Below are 20,820 nucleotides of genomic sequence, written 5' to 3'. Positions count from 1 at the left end.
AGACTAATATTTGTATTTTCAATTCATCCGTGTAGGAATAACGTTATGAACGGTATGGATGACATGTTAACATCACTGTCGACCCAGGGAGGTTTCAACGATAGGAATTTTCCTACCCACTTTTTCCTTTAGTGCGGCCCACTTTAGTCTTGGATTCTGCTCATTTTTGCTCTCAAGTGCTAAAATGATCTCAAAAAACGAATGGACGAGGTGGATTTCTTACAAACATCACAGTGGGCCCCACCTAGGTTTCGAGCGAAGGAACTTGGCAGGAAATCTGCGTACGATCAGCGCCACACCCCCAGTGTGGTGGGAAGTGGATCCCTTAGTGAGCAGTGTACTTTGTAAACTTTGTGAGCCCACTATAATTCATGTATTTTATCCACTCCGTCCATCCATTTTACCGGATAATTTTATGGTTTGAATGAAGAGAAAAAACTATAATTAGCTTGATCCAAAACTTTTGTGGCCCACTAATGGTCAATCACCATTGTTTCCTATGGTATGGTCTACCTAATTTTTGGATTTGTTTTATTTTTTGGGTAATGTCTTGAAATGATATGGAAAAATGGATGGACGGGGTTGATACTGAATATAGTTGTCTTAGTTCAATCGGACAACGCATAGCTTAGGACCCTATACAAAGGAAATCTATTATGTACACTTCTTTTTTGAAACTTTATGATTTAAAAGTGTGTATTAAGGGCCTTTTTAGCAATCCCCAAAGTTTCATTAAAAAATTCAACCATTTTCCCAATGTTTCCCCATGTTTCCCAAAAAGTGCGATAAACTATGCGATACAAACAATATATCCCGTGCGATAATCGATACGTATCTGTATCCCAAGGGTGCGACACATTGTGCGATACCGATATTTTGAACACTGGTCCTAGCTGGCCATTCATAGAAAATGGACTAAAAAACTTTCTAGAATCCACGGAGGCTAGAACCACAATTAGATGTTGAACACGTGGCAATGGTTTCTTCCTTAGATGGACACATAGAGCCACCACCTATCTCTGGGCCTATGATAGGTGGGCCACTAGAGCATATACTCGTCTCAAGTGAGCTGGGAAGCACTGACCTTTTCTCCTCTGGCAAAAGATGTGACTCAGAAGACTTAGAAGAGGAGTTGCCATTCACACCTAGGGAAGGTTGAACAACACTGCAACTGGTGATGAGGTCACCATCAAACACCAAGATGATGGCATCTGACATGGCTGGAGATGATTCTCAGAGGTGATTAATGAAATCGGCTCCAAAGAAGCAAAAGTAAGGAAGAGGCGACTCCTACCTTTATATTGGTTCACCCCCATCAATAGTTGACACCTCTAGTTGAAGGAGAACTCTAAGCGAACAAACACCATGAGATCTCGATTCCAGGACATAGTTATAATATCCAACTCCTTAAACATGAACCGATCACGGAAAGAATGAAATCTCCAAGGCTTGCACCAAATCCATATACTCTCAGCCATGACTTTATATTCATCAATACTTCCAAGGGCTGCTATCTCTCGACCTTTGAAAAGGACAACTCCGAGAGCATCTTTGCATCATTTGGGAAAGCCATCAGATCTTCTCTAGTTACAAAACCAATTAGGATAATTCCAGAGATATTCTAGTCAGTGAGATTTTAAAAGCATGAAATGGGATAACTTGATGATGGGCGTTAGTTTCGGGATCGATTTGTTGCAATCAGTTATAGAGGTGACCAGGCTAAATGATAACTCAAAATCTTTTATCAATAAGTACCATTACATCCCTCCGCTTCTCCTATTTGGGCTTTGAATGCTTCTTTAATATGGACTTTGAATGCAGTACCTCCTTGAAGGGGGGTTTCGACAATTCAAGAATTTCTGAGGCTGGGATCTTTAGTAAAGTCCTGATTCTGTTTAGGGACTAGGCACCTTAGAAGTCACGGTGTTCTCTGGGGGTCTTTGTCACGACTCACACCCCAAAAACGGAGTCCAAGCCCTTAACTTTGCTCTTAGTGTGCGACTTGGGGATTTTTTTTTTTTTTTTGTACGGCTGGTTCAGTAGTGTTCTCCCTTAACCTTGATATACAACATTGTAAACAAGATGTGAGAGCAACCTAAAATGAGTTCTATTTCATTTCCAAATGCATACAACTGTTTAGTTACATTAATTACATTTTAAAAATAAAGACTAAGCTAAATGATATGTAGTTTCTCTTCTCATCTAGCTACCTCGGCTAGCTAGGATTCTCTGAAAAAGAGAAATGATAACTGGAATGAGCTTTATAAGCTCAGTGGGTGCATCTCTACTCATGAGGTAAGTTTAACTACAACGTAACCGTTTCTAACATAACTATCTATATCATAACCATATCCAGCATAACATGATAAGCAATAACATGTATAATAAGCGAGATGTATGAACGTGTAATTGATGCGGGACACATGATTTAATGCTAGCATGCAACGTGGAGATTATGAAAGAGTCCATAAAGTAATTCAATTAACAAAAGATGCTAACCTACCAAGTAATTAAGAGTAAACAATACGAAATAAAATCTGATTTAACGTTAATCATATGCCCGCATGCTAAGAAATCACACAAATCAATTAAAACTAGGACCGATGGAAGGATAAAACTTCTAATTTAGCATAGGCATGTTCCACACTCAAGAGACATATTTGTAGGTTTTATAATTAGGGTTAGGATGGGGAAAATATGAAATTTGAAGAATTAGGGTTCATGGGAATTGAGAATTTTGGAATTAGGGGTTTTTTTTTTTTAAAAAAAATTATTTATTTATATATATATTTAGAAATTGGGAAAATCTAGGAAAGTTAGGGATTTTAGGTTTAGGGTTAGGGTTTTGGGAATGGAAGAACTGGGTTTTGATATAAGGATGGCGAGAAACCAAAACGGGCAGGTGGAATTCACATGTGTGATCGTGTGGCGTGGGAAGATAGGTTTAGGTTGGTTAGGGTTTGTATTGTGGATGGGTATGGGAAAATAGGGTTTGGGAGAAGACGAAGATCTGGGATAAAGAGAATGAAGAACCTGAAGAAAATACCTGGATGGGGGAGAAAAGAGAAGATGGTGTGGGTATAAATGGAGACCTCACACCTCCGTTGATGAAGATTGGCTTCGTACCAATCTTTCTTCCAAATCGCGTGGAGTATCTTTAAATCGTATGAAGATGGGAGAAGAAAGCAAGAGCTTCTCTCCTTTTATTTATTTATTTTATTTTATTTTTTTTAATTTTTTTAATTTAAAATTTTAAAATCACAAAATCCAATAGGGTTGGAACTCCACCCCCTTTGTGCTTTTATTATTAAAAATTCGGAATTAAAAATTCAGCATAATTACAACTATGCCACTCACTTAAGTGAAGTGGCCCATCATCCAAAATAAGAAAACTAAAACATATATTATCAATGTCAACCATCAAATAACTCCTAAAAATAACAAAAAACATAAAGAAAGCAAAATCAGAGTCCAATGGGCCCGTATTTAAAAGATCTGGTGGCCCGATGGCTTGATGGACAAGATCCAACGGTCAGATCGACATGAAATAGAAATCCTATGACTAAAATGATCTCCTAAGCAGCCCACATGCATCATCCCAAAGTGGGATCTTCCTGATACACGTTCAATGTATGTGGGTTCTTCAAAATAGCCCGGCGGGCCCCATCTGGAACTCTGTCTCCCATCCACAAAGAAAGTTGTGCGGATGTGGGTGGTCGTCTCTGTCTCTGGTACACCCGAGTAGGTCCTCTGATGTCTCCATCAGTAACCATGGGTATTAAATACTAGAATTAATAAAGTGGGATCATGGATGTAATGTAAGTATGAATGCCACCTCTAGGCTCCAACACAACCATCTCCATTATAACCATCTCCATCATAACCGTATATTGTACATCGGTTGTGAATAAAAGGACCATGCCCTCGCACTAGATCTTTCTCCCCTTCAGATCTACCTTCCACCTGTACTTGGCAGTAGGGCATCCTACCTGGACTTGACGATGAGTAACCCCTGTAATCCACCTGTCCTCGGTGAAACCAATGCACGTCATCCTACCTGGACTTGACGAAGAGGGGAAGCATTTGTTTCTCGCCCTAGTCGACCTTTGCAGTTGGGAATCTCGCTCTGCAATCAAGGCAACCTAACTCGACTTGACACTAGGTAGGATTGACATAACTCTTCCCCACTTGTCCTCGATAGCGGGGACCCAACTCTGGGTATATTACCAATCACATGGTCCCAAGTATCCAACAATCCACGACCAAGCACATGGTCTCAAATATCCAACAACCACTGATCCAACACCCCCAACTGTGCTTTAGAAGCTCATGTATGAGTCATTATGATGCAAGGATTCAAGATGCATTCAATGAATGATAAGTTCTCATATGGCTCAATAATCAAAGATAATCAAGATCAAGGTACGACATATTCGGGATACATGGTATCTACTTGAGCAATCACAACATAATTCTAATGCGTCACTTCAGAATATCGCCATGCAAGGAACTATGAATATCTGCATCTGTACATCATACAGAAGACTACCATGCCGTGCTCGACCTCTTTAACACAAGGGTCTATTGGTGGACTATAAAGGGAGTACTTGAACGAGGCTACTTGTACGCCATACTAGCGTACAATGCATAAGTCAAATGTGCTACGTATGTATACCCAAACAGTAGTCTGCATGTGCTTACCATTTGTGCACATTTCATCCGTTTAATGCTTCCTTGGGAGTGTACTTAAATATGGGTTATGGTACACACCATTTGATGCAGGACATGAAAATTAAATATGATATGCGAGATTTCAGGCTCAAGATCACGTTCATTCAAAAACAATTACACAGATTCTATATCCCACATGAAAGTCCAAACATTCAATTAAGGGGAATCTATGCGGGTCCAGGCCTACGCATGATAGGGCTGGATCAATAAAGATTATGAACCAAACGATACTCAAAGATAAGAAATAATCATCCACACATGCGTAGTAATTAGTCCCTAATCCAAGGGATTCACCAATTTCAAATCAAGGAACCCTAGGGTAAGAAAATGGGCATAAAATTGGAGATTTGAGTAATTTAGGGTTAGGTTTAGGGATTTTGGGTGAAAGCGGAGTGAAAGAGAGGAGAGAGACGAACCAGAGAAGTACCGCACGCGTGGACAACAACAATGGCCTAGACGCACATGCGTGTGATCTCGGCCGCACGTGTGTGGGGCCCACTATTCAGAAAAAGGCCACCTTGGCCCTGGTTGGCCAGGGATGGACTTCAAAACCCGCAAATCTCAGCTTGATCCGATGTACGGTTTGTGCGTGGTGCTCCGCCGAAGTTTCAGCCCTCCTATAGGGCCAGATTCTGAAATTCTGTGGTGGGAAGGAGAATTGCTGCAATAGATGATTGATTCGAAGTGTAGATGATGAGGTGAGATGAGAAGAAGTGATGGTAGAAGATGGGTAGTAGAGATGACGATGGATGGGGGTGAATCGGGATAGATGTGGCTTCGCACCACGGTAGTTAACCCTTCGATGAAGGGAGGGCTTTGCACCCAATTAGGCTTCACAACTCAGAGAGTAGGAAAACGCAAAATTTTTATTAATCTTCAATCAATGAAAAAAGCTACAAGGGGTGCATATTTATAAGAAAACCCTATACCCCAAAAACTCGCACTATGTGCGCAACCTATTACTTGGCGATAAGGTAAACTAAAATAAAAACCAAACAGAGAAATGTAAAACGTTCACGATTTTCTAAATAGTAACAATAAGCAAAACCTAAAATATGAAATCAATCCAACGAGTGGGCCACGATCATGAGATCCCATGATGGGCTTTTCTTGACTATCGGGCTCACTTTTTTTTGTACAAAAACTTGTCTTCTAGCTCGAGGCCCTCCCTGGACGTCGTCATCAAGCCAGATCGATGGTGGAGTCCTCCTTCTGCGTATGTACGTGCGTAGGGGTGGTGGTGTGAGTGCTCGTGTGCGCGTGATGTCCCCATCACCATTTAATACGCATCACATAAGTCAAATATGTTTGTTTCCCATATGTGCAAGCATTCTCTCAAAGCGTCGTCGACTAAGTTCGGGTATGCCCGTTTACCCTTAGCGCATGCTCGAGTAAACTAGTTTAGGCTTAACAATAACAAGGTTAAGTCACTAATCTACGTGTTGTTCTCATGGTTAAATGTCAAATCCTAATCACTACACTATGCATTATGTTTCTGGCTTGTGGCATCACGCGTTGGGCCCTGTATAGCCAGTAGGTGGGCCTTGCATTTGGGTGGGCCACAAGTTTTGGTTCAGGTTGATACGTGTGTTTTCCATTCATATAGGTCCGTGTGATGGGCCGACATTAGGTTGGGCAACAATGTGGCCAAGGTGGGTCCCACTTCCCGGAATCACGGAAGTCAAGAATCAAGCTAGTACTTATATTTTTCCTTCATCTGGTTGGTGGGCCCTACAAAAGTTTTAGAATAACCATATATTTGTATTTTCCATTTACCTTGGCTTGATCGACCGTATCAACGGGTTGGATGTCAAATGCACATCATGGTGGGCTCAAGGACGGTTTAGATATCACATACATTGGGGCATGTCCATAGTCAAAATAGATGGACAACGTGGATCAACATATACATTGAGTGGGCTCCTTAGAATGGGTAGAGTGCCTATAACATATACCTCAGGTGGCTGTACGGATTCACAATGTGTATAGAACATATATATCAGGTGGGCCTACGAATGGGCCCCACACAAGCTTTAAATCAAGCTGATACTTGTGTTTTTCCTTCATCCAGGTTCATGTGACCTCATCAGCAGGTCGGATAGCAAATAGATGTTACTATGGCTCCCGCTATCCAGTGGATAGTGTGGGTGCAATACATACATCACAATGGATCCTACTGTCTAGTGGATAGCATGGATAATATGCACACATCATGGTGGGTCCCACTGTCCAGTGGACAACGTGGACAAAATAAATACATCAAAGTGGGTCATGCTGTCCAGTGGAAAGCGTGGACTAGCCATGTACATGAGCCCCACCCTTAGGCTGGGTAGCAAATAAGCATTACACTGGACCTTAGGAAGATTTCAGTGGTAGTTGTCATCAACTGGTTGAATGGAAAACATACATCATAGGGGCCCCATGGTCTAGGGGGCCCCACATGAACCTGGGATCAAGCTACTATTTGTGTTTTCACTTCATCCAGGTCATGGCAAGCATACATCACAGGGGGCCCCACACAAATTTGGGATTAAGTTGCTATTTGTGTTTTCACGTTATCTAGGTCTACGTGACCTTATCATCAGGTGAGGGGAAAATAAACATCGTGGGCCCACAGCAGGTTTCAATGGTGGGTATTCATCACCATTGTTCTCTGCAGTGGGGTCCAACTGAGGTTTAGATCTATCTCATTTTTGAGCACGTGCCCAGAAATGGGCTGGAGGGATGGAGGACGGTGTGTGTATGGATGGATGGTGTGGATCAATGGGAGTGAGAGATGACCCACCTCGGCGATGTGACGGTCTCCTCATTAACGATTGGGTCCGGCTGTTGGCTCCGCCTACTCCCTCCTTGCTTCTTTCTGCCTTTTCTTTCCCTTTGTTTCTTCTCTCCTTTCTTTTCACTCTTCTCTCTTCCTTTCTCTTCTTTCTTCCTTTCTTTTCTTTCCTCTCTCTCTTTTCTTTCTTTTCTTTTCTTATCTTTTCTTTCTTTCTTTCTTCCTTTCTTCTCTCTTTTCTTTCTTTCTACAAGCTCATAGGTGCGTAGAGAATTAACTAAGGGTTGGAGTTATGTGAGTTAGGAGAGTGAGTGGATGGTGATGGTAGTAATAGGATTAGTGGAGTACATGCATGGATGGTGATGTGAGGGTGATGGTAGTAATAGGATTAGTGGAGTACGTGCATTGGTGGATGAGGGAGGTGGGAAGAGGAGAGTTAGTGGCCCACTTAATGGAGGGTGATGTAGGGTAGTACAAAGTGACCTAAGAGAGTTAGTGGAGTGTGCTGGAATGGGGCATGGGTATCTAGCTGCTTGGGCTTGACTTGGTCAAGGCCCACCACAAAGGGTGGTGATGATGTGGTAAGTGAAGTCGGAGTCCACCCTTTGGTCTTGGTCATCACTCTCCTTAAATTGCTTTTGTGTGTGCAGGTGTATGGGGTGTGTGGTGCTCACTCACGAGGGTTCACACATGTGTGAACTTATGTGCATGCGGAAGTGCAATCACACATGTAGGGGTAGCCGGGTCACACACATGCAGTTCCAAACGGGCATGGGAAATTTTGGTTCATTATAGTCTTGCCAGCCAGGGGTCTGGGGTTGTATAGTTTTTTTTTTTCTCCCTTTGTTTAAATCCTTTCATGTTTTGCTTTCCTTGCTGTGTTGGTGTTCTTTTTGTTTTGTTTTAATAAAATTTCATCTTTCATAAAAAGAAAAAAAGAAAAAAAAGAAGGGGTGTTTCAATGACTCTGGTTCATGTAGATGTCCTCAATGATTCTTTGTCTAGATTGTAAGAGTTGAAGAGTGCGGACCATCTCTTTTGGAGTATCGAAATACTCCTTTTCCATTCATGACTTCAATCACCTTGATATCATTGTTGAATACCATAATCTTAGGAAAGCGAAAACTAGGATCATCTTTGTTCCTTTATCTCTCTCTCTCTCTCTCTCTCTCTCTCTCTCTCTCTCTCTCCCTCTGTATGTAATTGTCATTGATTGCACCATATTTGTTGAAAACATCTAGTAAATCTTCCTATGAGAAAGAGAAAGGGACATTTCCAATGAAAAGACTAAATGGGCCATGTTTCAGCTGATCTTTTCTTTGAAAGCCACCCTTCTCCATCACTAACGTCACTGACATAACAATCCATACGTTTCTGACTGGATCGAACTCTCATTGATGTCTATGGGTTTCAAGGTGTCCCATATCGGTATCGGTTGGCGTAACGGTGTCCTCCAAAACCGATATGGATACGGGGGCGTAGCGGTGATACGGGGGGGTAACGGCCCGTAACGGCGCAAATTTTTTTTTTTGCCAAAAAAAATATGAAAAAATACAGATTAAATCCAGAATATTCTAAGCATTCCAAATATGCATTCATTTATAAATTGGAACATGTTTATGGTGGTGTAACGGTCCACTCTTTGGTGAGAAGTTGTATCGGACTTCTAATGAATTTATGAACCAGATAACCTGAATTTGACTACAAAATTCATATATTTAATTTTCTAACTATCTACTATCAATGATAGATATATTAGAATGAATGTAAAATGAAAATATCTTACATTAGGTGTTTGCAATTATTTTTGAGGAATTTCTCGAACATACCTGTGGTCCTGTGCAGTGTGGTGCACGTGACTGTGATAGTGTAATTCCTGTCTATGACCTGTCATCCTCAAGTCAAGAATATTAAAAAAAATAATTAGTAGTGTCTGATATACTCCCCTGCAACTTGATTAAGGATTACTTGATTGGTTGTCAGGGGAGCTATTTTAAATACAAGTTCGGCAGTGTCAAGTGTGTGCATGGCTTCTTGCAATAATACTGTTGTGAGCTGTCTGCTGCAAATACTTACCTTAACACAAATATATACTCACAATCACAAGTCACCACCAAATGAAAATCTGCTTTTTTGTGGTTGCTCGACCTCTACATCATTGTCATCGTCACCATCAGGCTGAGGCTGTCCAATAGGTGTAGGTGCTACATATCCATAATATCTAGTGCCAGAAGGAAATACCAGATCAACGAAACTAGAGGATGACTGATCCTGACTAGGCAACGACTCTGACCCGGAATAAGGATATCCACCAGTGCCCGTCGAATAGCCATACTGGTGCCCATACTCAGGCTGTTGAGAATCTTGAGATTGAGAGTGCGTCTGCTGTGATGAGTAACTTGGATTTGGATCTGGATATCTATAATCATATGGATATTGATCAGGAGGGCTACTCCAACATGAATGTGATGGAACAGGCTCAGTATAACCATCATAATTCAATTCACCATAAGAATATCCATCATAATAACCAAGACCATGAGCCTGCTGATGTTCCAAACCTCTCGGACCCCGTGCACCACTAGATGTACCCACCTCCTGCTGGCTGTATCGTGACTCGGTACACTCATAAGTCCGACCTCGTGTACCACCTCGTCGCTGTTCATCAACATCGTGATCTGTAGACGGCTGTATAGGGCACTGAGCAACACCAGAAGTGCCAGCACTAGGGGCAGGGGGGTCATCGTCTTCATCCGACACGGTCACGCTACCACTGCTCGTACTCTTTTGTTGATCTTGAGCCGTATCTGTACGTGGCATAAACGCTGCCCCTCTTACTGGGTCCAACACATCTGCACGACTCTCTTGTTGCGCTCTGCGTATTTCTGGGTCATTAATTTCCAATTCTTCACTATCCTCTTCAATTTATTTTTCCCTTATTTCCAACCAAGGTAGAAGTGGGTCATCCTCATCATAAATATTATCCAAGTTTATTGAACAGTAGTCTCCGTCATCAGCAGCTGTAATGCTCCTATGATGTCGTCGCATTCTTAGTTTTATATTGTAGTGCATGAAGACAAGTCTATCTAATGTTCTAGTCTGCAATCTATTCCTATTCTTTGAATGAATGAGCGCAAAACAACTCCAATTCCTTTCGCAGCTAGAGGAAGATGTTGTCTGGCTCAAAACTTTTACTGCAATTTTTTGGAGAGCCTTCGTACTCTCTCCGAAATTAATCCACCATTTGGCCGGTTGCAATCTAGATACTGCATGCTGTGTAAGAGCATCTCCAAAGCTACCAAGGCGATTTCCAAATGTATCTAATTCATTTAATGTCTTTATTTGCAGATGTAAGTCAGGCTCTAATCTCTTTATCACATTTTTTAGCCCGACACGAACTTCATCATCCCCAATAAATGATTGGGCATATCTATACCTAGGATTTAGGTAGTAACCTGCTGCATGAAGATCGTGATGGAGTTGTTTTGTCCATCTCTTGTCGATCATCTTCCAATAAGTCTGCCAACTTCTACAATCACATTGAATTGCAAGCTTTGCCTTATCCATGGCATCATATAGGAAGCCCATGGTAGGTGCTTCATCGGATTTAACAAGACGGAGTACCCTCATTAGTGGCTCCATCACCTTTAGGATCGCCTTGACCTTCTTCCAATATTTGTTGTCCCGTATGGTGTTCGCAACTTCGACCGGTATTCCTGATGTCTTCTTCCCATGTTTTGTGTTGAGCCATTCTCGGGAAGCGAACATCTCACTCAACTCTTCCCTATGCTGGAATAAACTCTCTAATGCTATAAAGTTTGTTGCGAATCTAGTCGCCGCAGGCCTCAACAACTCTCGTCCTTTCGTGAACTTCCTCATTATTGCAACTACTTGATTATGGTTGTAAATAAATGTCGTCACTTCCCTTGCCCTTTCGACCATTTCCTTAACATTCTTCTTCTTCCCAATATCTTCCAATATAAGATCAATACAATGGGCAGCACATGGTGACCAAAAAAGATGTTTTCTCTTATCCATCAACATATGTCCTGCAAGCTTATATGTTGCTTCATTATCTGTCACAATCTGCACTATATTCTCCTCTCCAATCTCGTCCACAACTTTATCCATTAGTCCATTAATATAAGTAGAATTTTTTGTTGCCTCTGAGGCATCAATTGACTTGTGGTATATAGTTCCTAGTGGCAGTATACCATGAAGTTGATCATGCTGCGTCTGGTTGGGCCAGTCCAACCATCACACATGATTGTGCATCCTCTGGCTTGCCATACAGGTTTAAAGGTAGCCACGTATGCTTTCACATCCGCATACTCTGCATCTGTCCATTTCCCCTAATCTCCTTAGCTGTGGGAGCTTTTATTCCTTCACCTGCTTCTGCTGCTGCATCAATTACCACCTGCCAATATGGAGAATTGGCTGCGTTAGGAGGTATGTTGGCATGTGTAAATAACTTTGCTGCCGCTCTACCTAATTTCTCAACGGAAGTTCTACTCCACATTTGTTTTATCTTCTTTTGTTTAGTTGATTCTTTCCTAAATAGGATTGGATCAATAGAGGGTCTCCTAGGCTCATTTTCATCCAAACGTATAGGGGCATCATGTGAAGATGTCTGTCGTCGGCTCTCAAACATACGTCGTAACCCACCAAACCTACCCCCCCCACCCCCACCTGCAGAAGCAGTTGCACTTCCAGTTGCACTCCCACTCGCACTCCCACTCCCCCCCCTGTATCACGCACTGACCCATGCGTGCTAAACATGCGGCGACGTTCTTCCTCTTCACGAGCTAGACGCAAGCTCTCTCTCCTAGCTATAGTAAGTTCTCGATATGAATCTTCGTCAGAATCAATAATATCTTCATCACGAATGCCCATAAATTCAGGACCAAACACTTCCTGTCGAGCTGCATCCAAAATATCATCTTTCTTCTTTTGTACAGCAGCACGTTTACCCTTCGACTCATCCAGACTAGCTTGCATTAAAAGCATTATCTCTTTTGGTACTCTACTACATGGCCCAACTTGACCCTTTCGATGTGCCAAATGTTGTTTGAGACGGGTAATTCCACCAGTCACTAGTCTATCACAATACTTGCACTTCATTTGGTGCCTAGTACCACCAACCCTCTCACAATGTTGCCATCCAATATCATCACTTGTTGTTGGCCAGACCCAGACATTTCTTTAGGCTTAGGTAGACACTAGATAATTAGATTTGAGTATGAGTGTATGACCTATGTTAATAAAGATGATTTTATATTCTAACTAAACCCTAAGAAGCTCCAAGGCAAAACCTGTCCAATATAAGCAAATAAAAACATAAAGTCACTAATTCGAAAATAGAAAAAAATTATAAAATGACACCCCAAATCTGTAAAATACACATTAACATGTTCTACTATGATTAACACATCACATGGCATGATTAAAACAGTAAAACAATCATTAAAAAATTATTTTTTAAATTTTAAAAAAAATGGCCATAATTAATGCGTAAATAGAAAAAAATATTAAAAAATTATAAAATGGCATCCCAAATCTGTAAAATGCACATTAACATATTCTACTATGATTAACACATCATATGGCATGATTAAAACAGCAATACAACCATTAAAAATTGATTTTTCGAATTTTAAAAAAAAGGGGCAAAATTCATGCGTAAATAGAAAAAAATATTTAAAAAATATAAAATGGCACCCCAAATCTGTAAAATGCACATTAACATGTTCTACTATGATTAACACATCATATGGAATGATTAAAACAGCAAAACAATCATTAAAAATTGATTTTTTGAATTTTAAAAAAAAGGGGCAAAATTCATGCGTAAATAGAAAAAAATATTTAAAAAATATAAAATGGCACCCCAAATCTGTAAAATGCACATTAACATGTTCTACTATGATTAACACATCATATGGAATGATTAAAACAGCAAAACAATTATTAAAAATTGATTTTTTGAATTTTAAAAAAAAGGGGCAAAATTCATGCGTAAATAGAAAAAAATATTTAAAAAATATAAATTGGTACCCCAAATTTGTAAAATACACATTAACATGTTCTACTATGATTAACACATCATATGGCATGATTAAAACAGCAAAACAATCATTAAAAAATGATTTTTCTAATTTTAAAAAAAAGGGGAAAAATTCATGCGTAAATAGAAAAAATATTTAAAAAATATAAAATGGCACCCCAAATCTGTAAAATGCATATTAACATGTTCTACTATGATTAACACATCATATGGCATGATTAAAACAGCAAAACATTCATTAAAAATTGATTTTTTGAATTTTAAAAAAAAGGGGTAAAATCCATGCGTAAATAGAAAAAAATATTTAAAAAGTATAAAATGGCACCCCAAATCTGTAAAATGCACATTAACATGTTCTACTATGATTAACACATCATATGGAATGATTAAAACAGCAAAACAATCATTAAAAATTGATTTTTTGAATTTTTTAAAAAAGGAGCAAAATTCATGCGTAAATAGAAAAAAATATTAAAAAAATATTAAATGGCACCCCAAATCTGTAAAATGCATATTAACATGTTCTACTATGATTAACACATCATATGAGATGATTAAAACAGCAAAACATATTAAAAAAAGTATAAGTACCTATTTTTGACAAATTTATGGAAAATGGCCCACCAAGCTTTGATTCAACAAAATCCGCAATATAATGTGTTTTTTCCTCAAATATCCAGCGAAGGTTGGTCGAAATTAGTAGTAGAAGGAGTGAGAAACAGTTTGGAAGCAAGAAGTTTCGAAAAAAACATAAAAAACGGAGCTTAAAATGCAAAAAAAAAAGGCCGTTTTTTGACCCTTACGGCTGACCGTTGCGCTCGTATCGGCCGTTGCACCCGTATCGGCCCCATATCGGCCGATACGGGTACAAAAAATCGAATCGGCCGTTTCGGCCCCGAAACGGGTAATGGTTCGCACCGTTACCGTTACGTATTGGCCGATACGGCCGATACGTAACCGATTTGGCATACCATTGGGTTTAAAACTCATAAAGATGTCTAAGCCATGAAGGGATTTTCTACTAAACTATCATTTCCATGAACACAAATATGGAAAGCACGCATGTGATCTTCACTTTCGACCTTGTTTTTTGGCATAGATCCGTTTAGAAATGATCTCCAAAGTTTTCCGGAAGAAAGAAGAGAAAAATGATAAGAAAAATAATATAGTTAATTAGAACGCAGTCTTCTGGATCAAAACGTAGCTTCTCATTGGCTTTGGTTTCTTTGCTTATGTAGTGTGTGTTTGTTTGTTGGCTTGAGTTGTATAGATTTTTCATGTTTCTTTTTATCCTTTTCTTTCGGGTAGCTTTTGGGTTGTTTTAGGTCTCTTTGGGTTCTTTGATTTTGTTTTGTTGGGTTTTATGTTTTTCTCTTTTCCTTTGCTTTGTTTCTGTTGGGATGCTTCGGCTCCCTGTTTAATATATTTGCAATCTTAAAAAAAGATAAGAAAAACAACACCCAAGGCTCTTGTAAGTTAATTGTCATGGGCAGATAAATTTCCAGCATGGTGGCACCGATATGGTCCATATTTGGTTGATACTGGGAGTAGTTGATTTGAGAGGTTTGGAAGGGTAGGAAGCAGAGAGGAGAAGGAAAGAAGAGGAGAGTTTTGAGAGAGAAGCACTTTTTGTGTGTTAGGGCAACAAGCCCTAACACGCCTTTTATTATATTACTAGAGAACACCCTTACATGCTCCTGAAGGGCATGACAAATTGCATACACTACACACCCACACACTAACACTATATAAGTACATTGCATTTTCTTTCTATACTCGCCCTCGAGTTGGTGCATAGATGTCAATCATGCCCAACTTGCCAGTAATACAGAGAAGGGCATCTCGACTGAGAGACTTGGTGAGGTCATCAACTAGTTGTTCCCATAGCGAATGAAGGGAGTTGCATTCTCCTTGTTTGCAACCTTCTCCCGAATGAAGTGACAATCATTCTCAATATGCTTCATGCGCTCATGAAACACTGGATTGCTAGCAAAGTGAATGGCTGCTTGATTATCACAATGCAAAGGAATGGGACTAGAAGGATTATAGCCAAGTTCTTGTAAGAGGGTTCAAAGCCAAACAAGTTCAGATGTTGCATGAGCCATCACCCTATACTCAGCTTCGACAGAAGATCGTGCAACAACGGATTGCTTCTTACTCTTCCAGGTGATAAGATTGCCACCTACAAATGTGCAATATCTAGTGGTAGACCGTTGATCATGTAAACTTCCAGCATAGTTAGCATCGGAGTATCCTGAAAGGTGAAGATGATCATGCTGCTGAAAAAGCAAACCTTTATCTAGTGCGAACTTGAGTTACTGAAGGATATGATACATTGTTGTTAGATGCATGGTACGAGGGATATGCATGAATTGACTAACAATTCCCACAACATAAGAAAGATCCGACCGGGTAATGGTAAGATAAATAAGTTGACCAACCAATCGACGATACATCCTTGGATTAGAGAGGAGAGCACCATCATCAGGATTGAGTTTCATAGTAGTATTCATAGGAATAGTGGCAGGCTTACTTCCTAGCATCCCTGTCTCTGAGAGCAGATCAAAGGCATATTTCCTTTGAGAGAGAATCACTCCCAACTTCGATCGAGCAACTTCAATCACCAAGAAATACTAAAGAGCCCCTATGTCTTCGATCTCAAATTGAGTTTTGAGGAAAAATTTAATAGTCACCATTCCCTCAGTATCATCTGCATACAACACAATGTCATCCACAATCCGTATCATAACTCTTGTTGGTCGGTGACAAATGAATATAGAATGATCGGCTTGACTGCGAATAAATCCAACGTCCAGAAGAGCACAACCGAACTTATCAAAATAGGCATGTGGAGATTTTTTAAGACCATAAATTGATTTCTTTAGGCGATACACAAGGGGTGAATTGTGAGAATAGTGAGGCAAGGAAAAACTCGGGGGTTGGTCCATATAGAACTCATTAACAAGATCACCATGATACTCGGGGTTGAGGCCAGAAAGGAACTGGATAATTCGGATCTCTTCACGCTGCTTCCATACATGCTCATAGTCTATTGTACAGTTAGAGGGAAGGGGATGATAGAGGTCTAACTCATCCCACATATCCCGAAGAGCAGAGAAGTACTCCTTTAGGGATCTTGAATCTTGTTGAAACCTCCCAATGTTTGAGATTAATGGGAACATTCTTGATATATTCTGAGCTTCTAAGTACATGTCATGAATGGTGTCCAATATCTTTTTTGCGAAGTTTAAAACATGACTGAATTACTCACAATTGATTCTATGCTGTTGAGTAGCCAAGCCATGACTTGGTAGTTTTCCTTAGTCTTGCATTTGTGGAATCTGGAGCTTCATCTAGTATATACAATAGTCTATCTCTTTTCCCTAAAAACAACTTCTGCAAATAGTTGTTACTGTTTAACTTTATGGTTGTGATTAACAAGGGATGAGATTCCGAAAGTCCCACGCCAGATCCTGAAGAAATCTTGTCCTCCATAAGAGTCCACAGACACGAAACCCAAGAGAAAACAACTCGAAGAGGACCACATGATAGAAACAATAAAAAATCTTCGGAAACTTAGTCCTGGATGATGGTTCGAGGGTCCAGAAACAGTTAAAGAGGAGTAAGTCAACAACAAAGATCATAGAAGGCTTAAACCTAGCTCAAACACTGCCTTACATATGAAGATCAACCATCAACACAAACATCACGAGCTCCGGTGTACAATCAGACTTCTCAGGACCCAAAAACAATATGGCTGGCCCTTTTTTTTTTTTTTTTGGCTTCATAGCACCCCCAAATCACTTCCTCTCTCAGAAACAACTCCATGAGGAGTAAAATACAGTGAAACTGATCCATCATTTGAGGAGAATCCAAAGAAACAACTACCGATTTGGGGGGTATCGAAGAAAAATCGAGGTTCAGGGTTTTTTTGCCGAAAGAGAAAAATGCGTGAAACATACCTCAGATGGGCTCTAAAAATCTCACAAAAATCATCATAATTCTTTTAAATTTGAGATGTATTAAACCATGTTCTTCTTGATCAAAACCGAGCTGTACATACTGTATAGTAGCGGACATTAGCTGTACGGTTCCTGTAGCACCAGTCAATGCGAAGACCCTTGCTTTGATACCAAGTTGATTTGAGAGGAAGGGGAAGGAAGAAGAGAGTCGAAGAAAAGAAGAGAAGAAGAAGAGTAGAGAGGGTTTTGAAAGAATCACTTTCTGTGTTAGGGCAACAAGCCCTAAGACATCTTTTATTTTATTACTAGAGAACACCGTCACATGCTCTTGAAGAGCACAAAAAACTATGTACACACACCCACACACTAACACTATATAAGTACGTTGCATTTTCTTTTAGTAGGATTTTGATCTATTTTTTCCATGGTGACTGGTTCTCCCCTATATCGCGTCTGGGTGACTGATACGGATAGGTAAGGTTGATACGGCCTAATAGTAACTGCTTTTTAAAACCTTGGTGGATTCATTAATATTTAAGCTTCTTGTTTCTTTCTGTATTATAACTCGTTCATTGTAATCAATCGATGTAATAGACAATTAGATAGCGCTTGATTGTAATCGACCTATGTAAGAGTCTATTACATTGCGCCGGTGGGAGTTATATGCTCACATTGCCTGTCAGGTTGGCAGCCAGCATCAAACTCATGCTATAACTTCCAACATGAATCCGATGGAAAAGGATTCATGTAGCCGAACCCTGTTAGTTGGGATGAGGCTTCGATGATGATAATGATGGTGTTTCTTCCTGTACTGTGTATGGTTCCTGATGGAGTTGTTCCATATACGAGGTGGTTTCATTTTTATTTAAGCTTCTTGTTTCTTCCTAGAGCCAAGGCATATATGCTGCTTAATAAAATTCTGTCAAGCATTGTATGCTGTGAGGCAGACACCCCTTCTTATTTGGCCATTACAAGATAATTTAATATGTGGGAGTGATTAAGTAATTCTGATATTTGCTTCTACAATATTTAGTGCTATGAAAAGTTCAAAATTGTCATTTTATTTTTATATATGGATTTTCTTAGTAGTTCTTGCCTCCTAAATGATTTTTCTTTATGTTTAGGTATTAGAATATTGGAGGATGTGGCCAGCTCAAAGGTACCTACTTGTGTCATCTGATTGTCATGCATTGCAGTCCTTGTGGATATTGCATGCTTAATGTATTACTACACTAATATCTCCATATGATCACCTAGTAACCATACCCGTGGATGTCTTTCTAAGTCATAATCATGGATTTCATTGTTGAGTTTCTGCAATAAGCAAAATGATTACAAGCCTAGTTGATAGGACTTTTCCTTGCCTTCCATTGTTTTTAGGGAGAGGAATTTAGAGGCTGGCTATTCGTTTTGCTTCTCACCTTGACACGTGACACTCATGATCTTTTGCATTTATCTAGAACCATATGAAAGGAATTATGAGAAAACAGGAAACTGGGAAAAGTTGCTATTTATATGGAAGTAAGCTAGTCCGGTCTGAACATCATATAACATGCATTTGCCTGTGGACAATGATACATGCATGTGCCTAGGGATAATGATACTGTCATGTCAATAATAAATAATTTTCCGTCTGGCATTGGCCCATATCTATTGAGTCATAGTTGATTGTCTTAGACTGCAAAATTTCTGATGGAGTTGCCTGTCTCATGTCTGATTATTCTTAGATAGTTACTGTAAAAGGGCCCATCCATTGGTTGTCCTGAAATTTTGGTAGCCAGAAAGATTGTCATGTTGTTTAAGTTGACACTGGAAATGAGCTGAAGATCTATTCGGGGAGAAAAGTTGGAAATTAGGCAGTTTGTAAAGGATGTTCCTTCCCTTTAGAATGTGGACCCCCATTTGATTTGCGTTACATTAAAAAAAATGCTCGAAAATGAATCTATTTGATTTTCAAAATATGAGAAAATGAATATCCTTCTTCCTTTGTTTTTTGGATAATCACATTGTTTGGGTTCTCCTACTAGCAATTTGGAAAGAAAATTGACTTTAAAAAAATAGTATTACTTAAAAGTTCTCCCATATAGGTGGTGCATTTTGGTGTGTGGTCTCTTGTTTGTTGAATTCCATTACAGCGTTACACAAGGTATTCAATATCGGTGATGGTGGCTGTAATGGCCACAAACCGTTACATTACAGGTCGTTACGGCCCTGGAACTGTCATTTATAAGAAAACTGTGAACAAACATCTAAAAAATAGGAAAGAAATGAGATGATTCCAAATATGTATTTCTTTTATGGTTTTAAACATGTTTATGATGGTGTAAGGGGCCATTCTGTGGTAAGAATGCAGTCTCGGGCTGCCTAATGATTTTATTAACCTGACAGGCTTGGATTGATTGCAAAACTCCTATATTTAATTTTCTAAATCTTTATATTAAAGATTTAATATAATGATTATTTGAGCATGAATCTATTGGTGAGACCATTATATAATCAATTTTACCATAAACAACCTAGATATATTAGTGGTCTATAAGACGTTAATGCATGAAGTATAAAGTGAACTCATAAGTCATAAGTGATACAGTGATGTCAAAGCTCAAAGGACAAACATAAATGCGAAATCATTTATCACCAATCATGTCACCTTGTCCTGCCTGTGGCTGCTCAACCTCCACTGCATCATCATTTGGCTGTGACCGTGGAACATGTGCCGCATGTCCATTATAACTAAAGAAAAAGATCATGTCACTGAAATCTGAAGATGACTGATCACGATCATCACTGCTACTATGCATATGGCGTGTCAACTCTAATAAGAATAGCCACTAGTGCCAGATGTAGACACATAGTTATAGCCATAGCCGTACCCATCTGTTGTGTCAACCCATCTGTTTTGTCAAGCTAAATATGAATCCTGTCTGATTTCTGTGGTCATGCATCTTTTGAGAGTTGAAAATGTGTGTAGCTATTTTTACTATTCATCTTCTTAATATATTATAATTTATACATCAAGTAGTGATGGGATTATTCAGTTAATTTTTCCTAGGAAAAGCATGGTTATTATAAAACTTTATTTAATTATATTTTATTTTAATAAGAAATTAATGATTTTCATTTGATAGGAATGTATTATTTTGGAATGTACATGCTCGTTTCATCTTTACTGGAAAGTTGTGACGTTCAAAGCTGATGCTTTGTGTCACATTTTCATGCAACAAAACCATTTTCTTCTCAAAATGTCGAGTGTTGACAAAACAAGTTCATGTGATGCTTGTTTCACT

General features: G+C 39.4%; 1 protein-coding gene across 7 annotated transcripts in view; it reads left to right on the top strand.

The window, feature by feature from the left end:
• LOC131257017 (protein ENHANCED DISEASE RESISTANCE 2-like) overlaps window positions 1–20,820 on the top strand; it is a 201,766-nt gene that overhangs the window by 41,826 nt on the left and 139,120 nt on the right. For all 7 annotated transcript variants that reach the window (XR_009177048.1, XM_058258174.1, XM_058258173.1 and 4 more), the window contains exon 8: window positions 18,658–18,692. Coding sequence is in view for 6 of the 7 variants with exons in the window: in XM_058258174.1 (XP_058114157.1) it covers window positions 18,658–18,692 (35 nt within the window). In the remaining variant the exon portion in view is untranslated. The remainder of the gene's footprint in view (window positions 1–18,657; window positions 18,693–20,820) is intronic.

This window comes from Magnolia sinica, chromosome 9 (genome assembly GCF_029962835.1).
Source record: "Magnolia sinica isolate HGM2019 chromosome 9, MsV1, whole genome shotgun sequence".
Lineage (NCBI taxonomy): Eukaryota > Viridiplantae > Streptophyta > Magnoliopsida > Magnoliales > Magnoliaceae > Magnolia > Magnolia sinica.
This window is presented reverse-complemented; position numbering and strand designations above follow the sequence as displayed.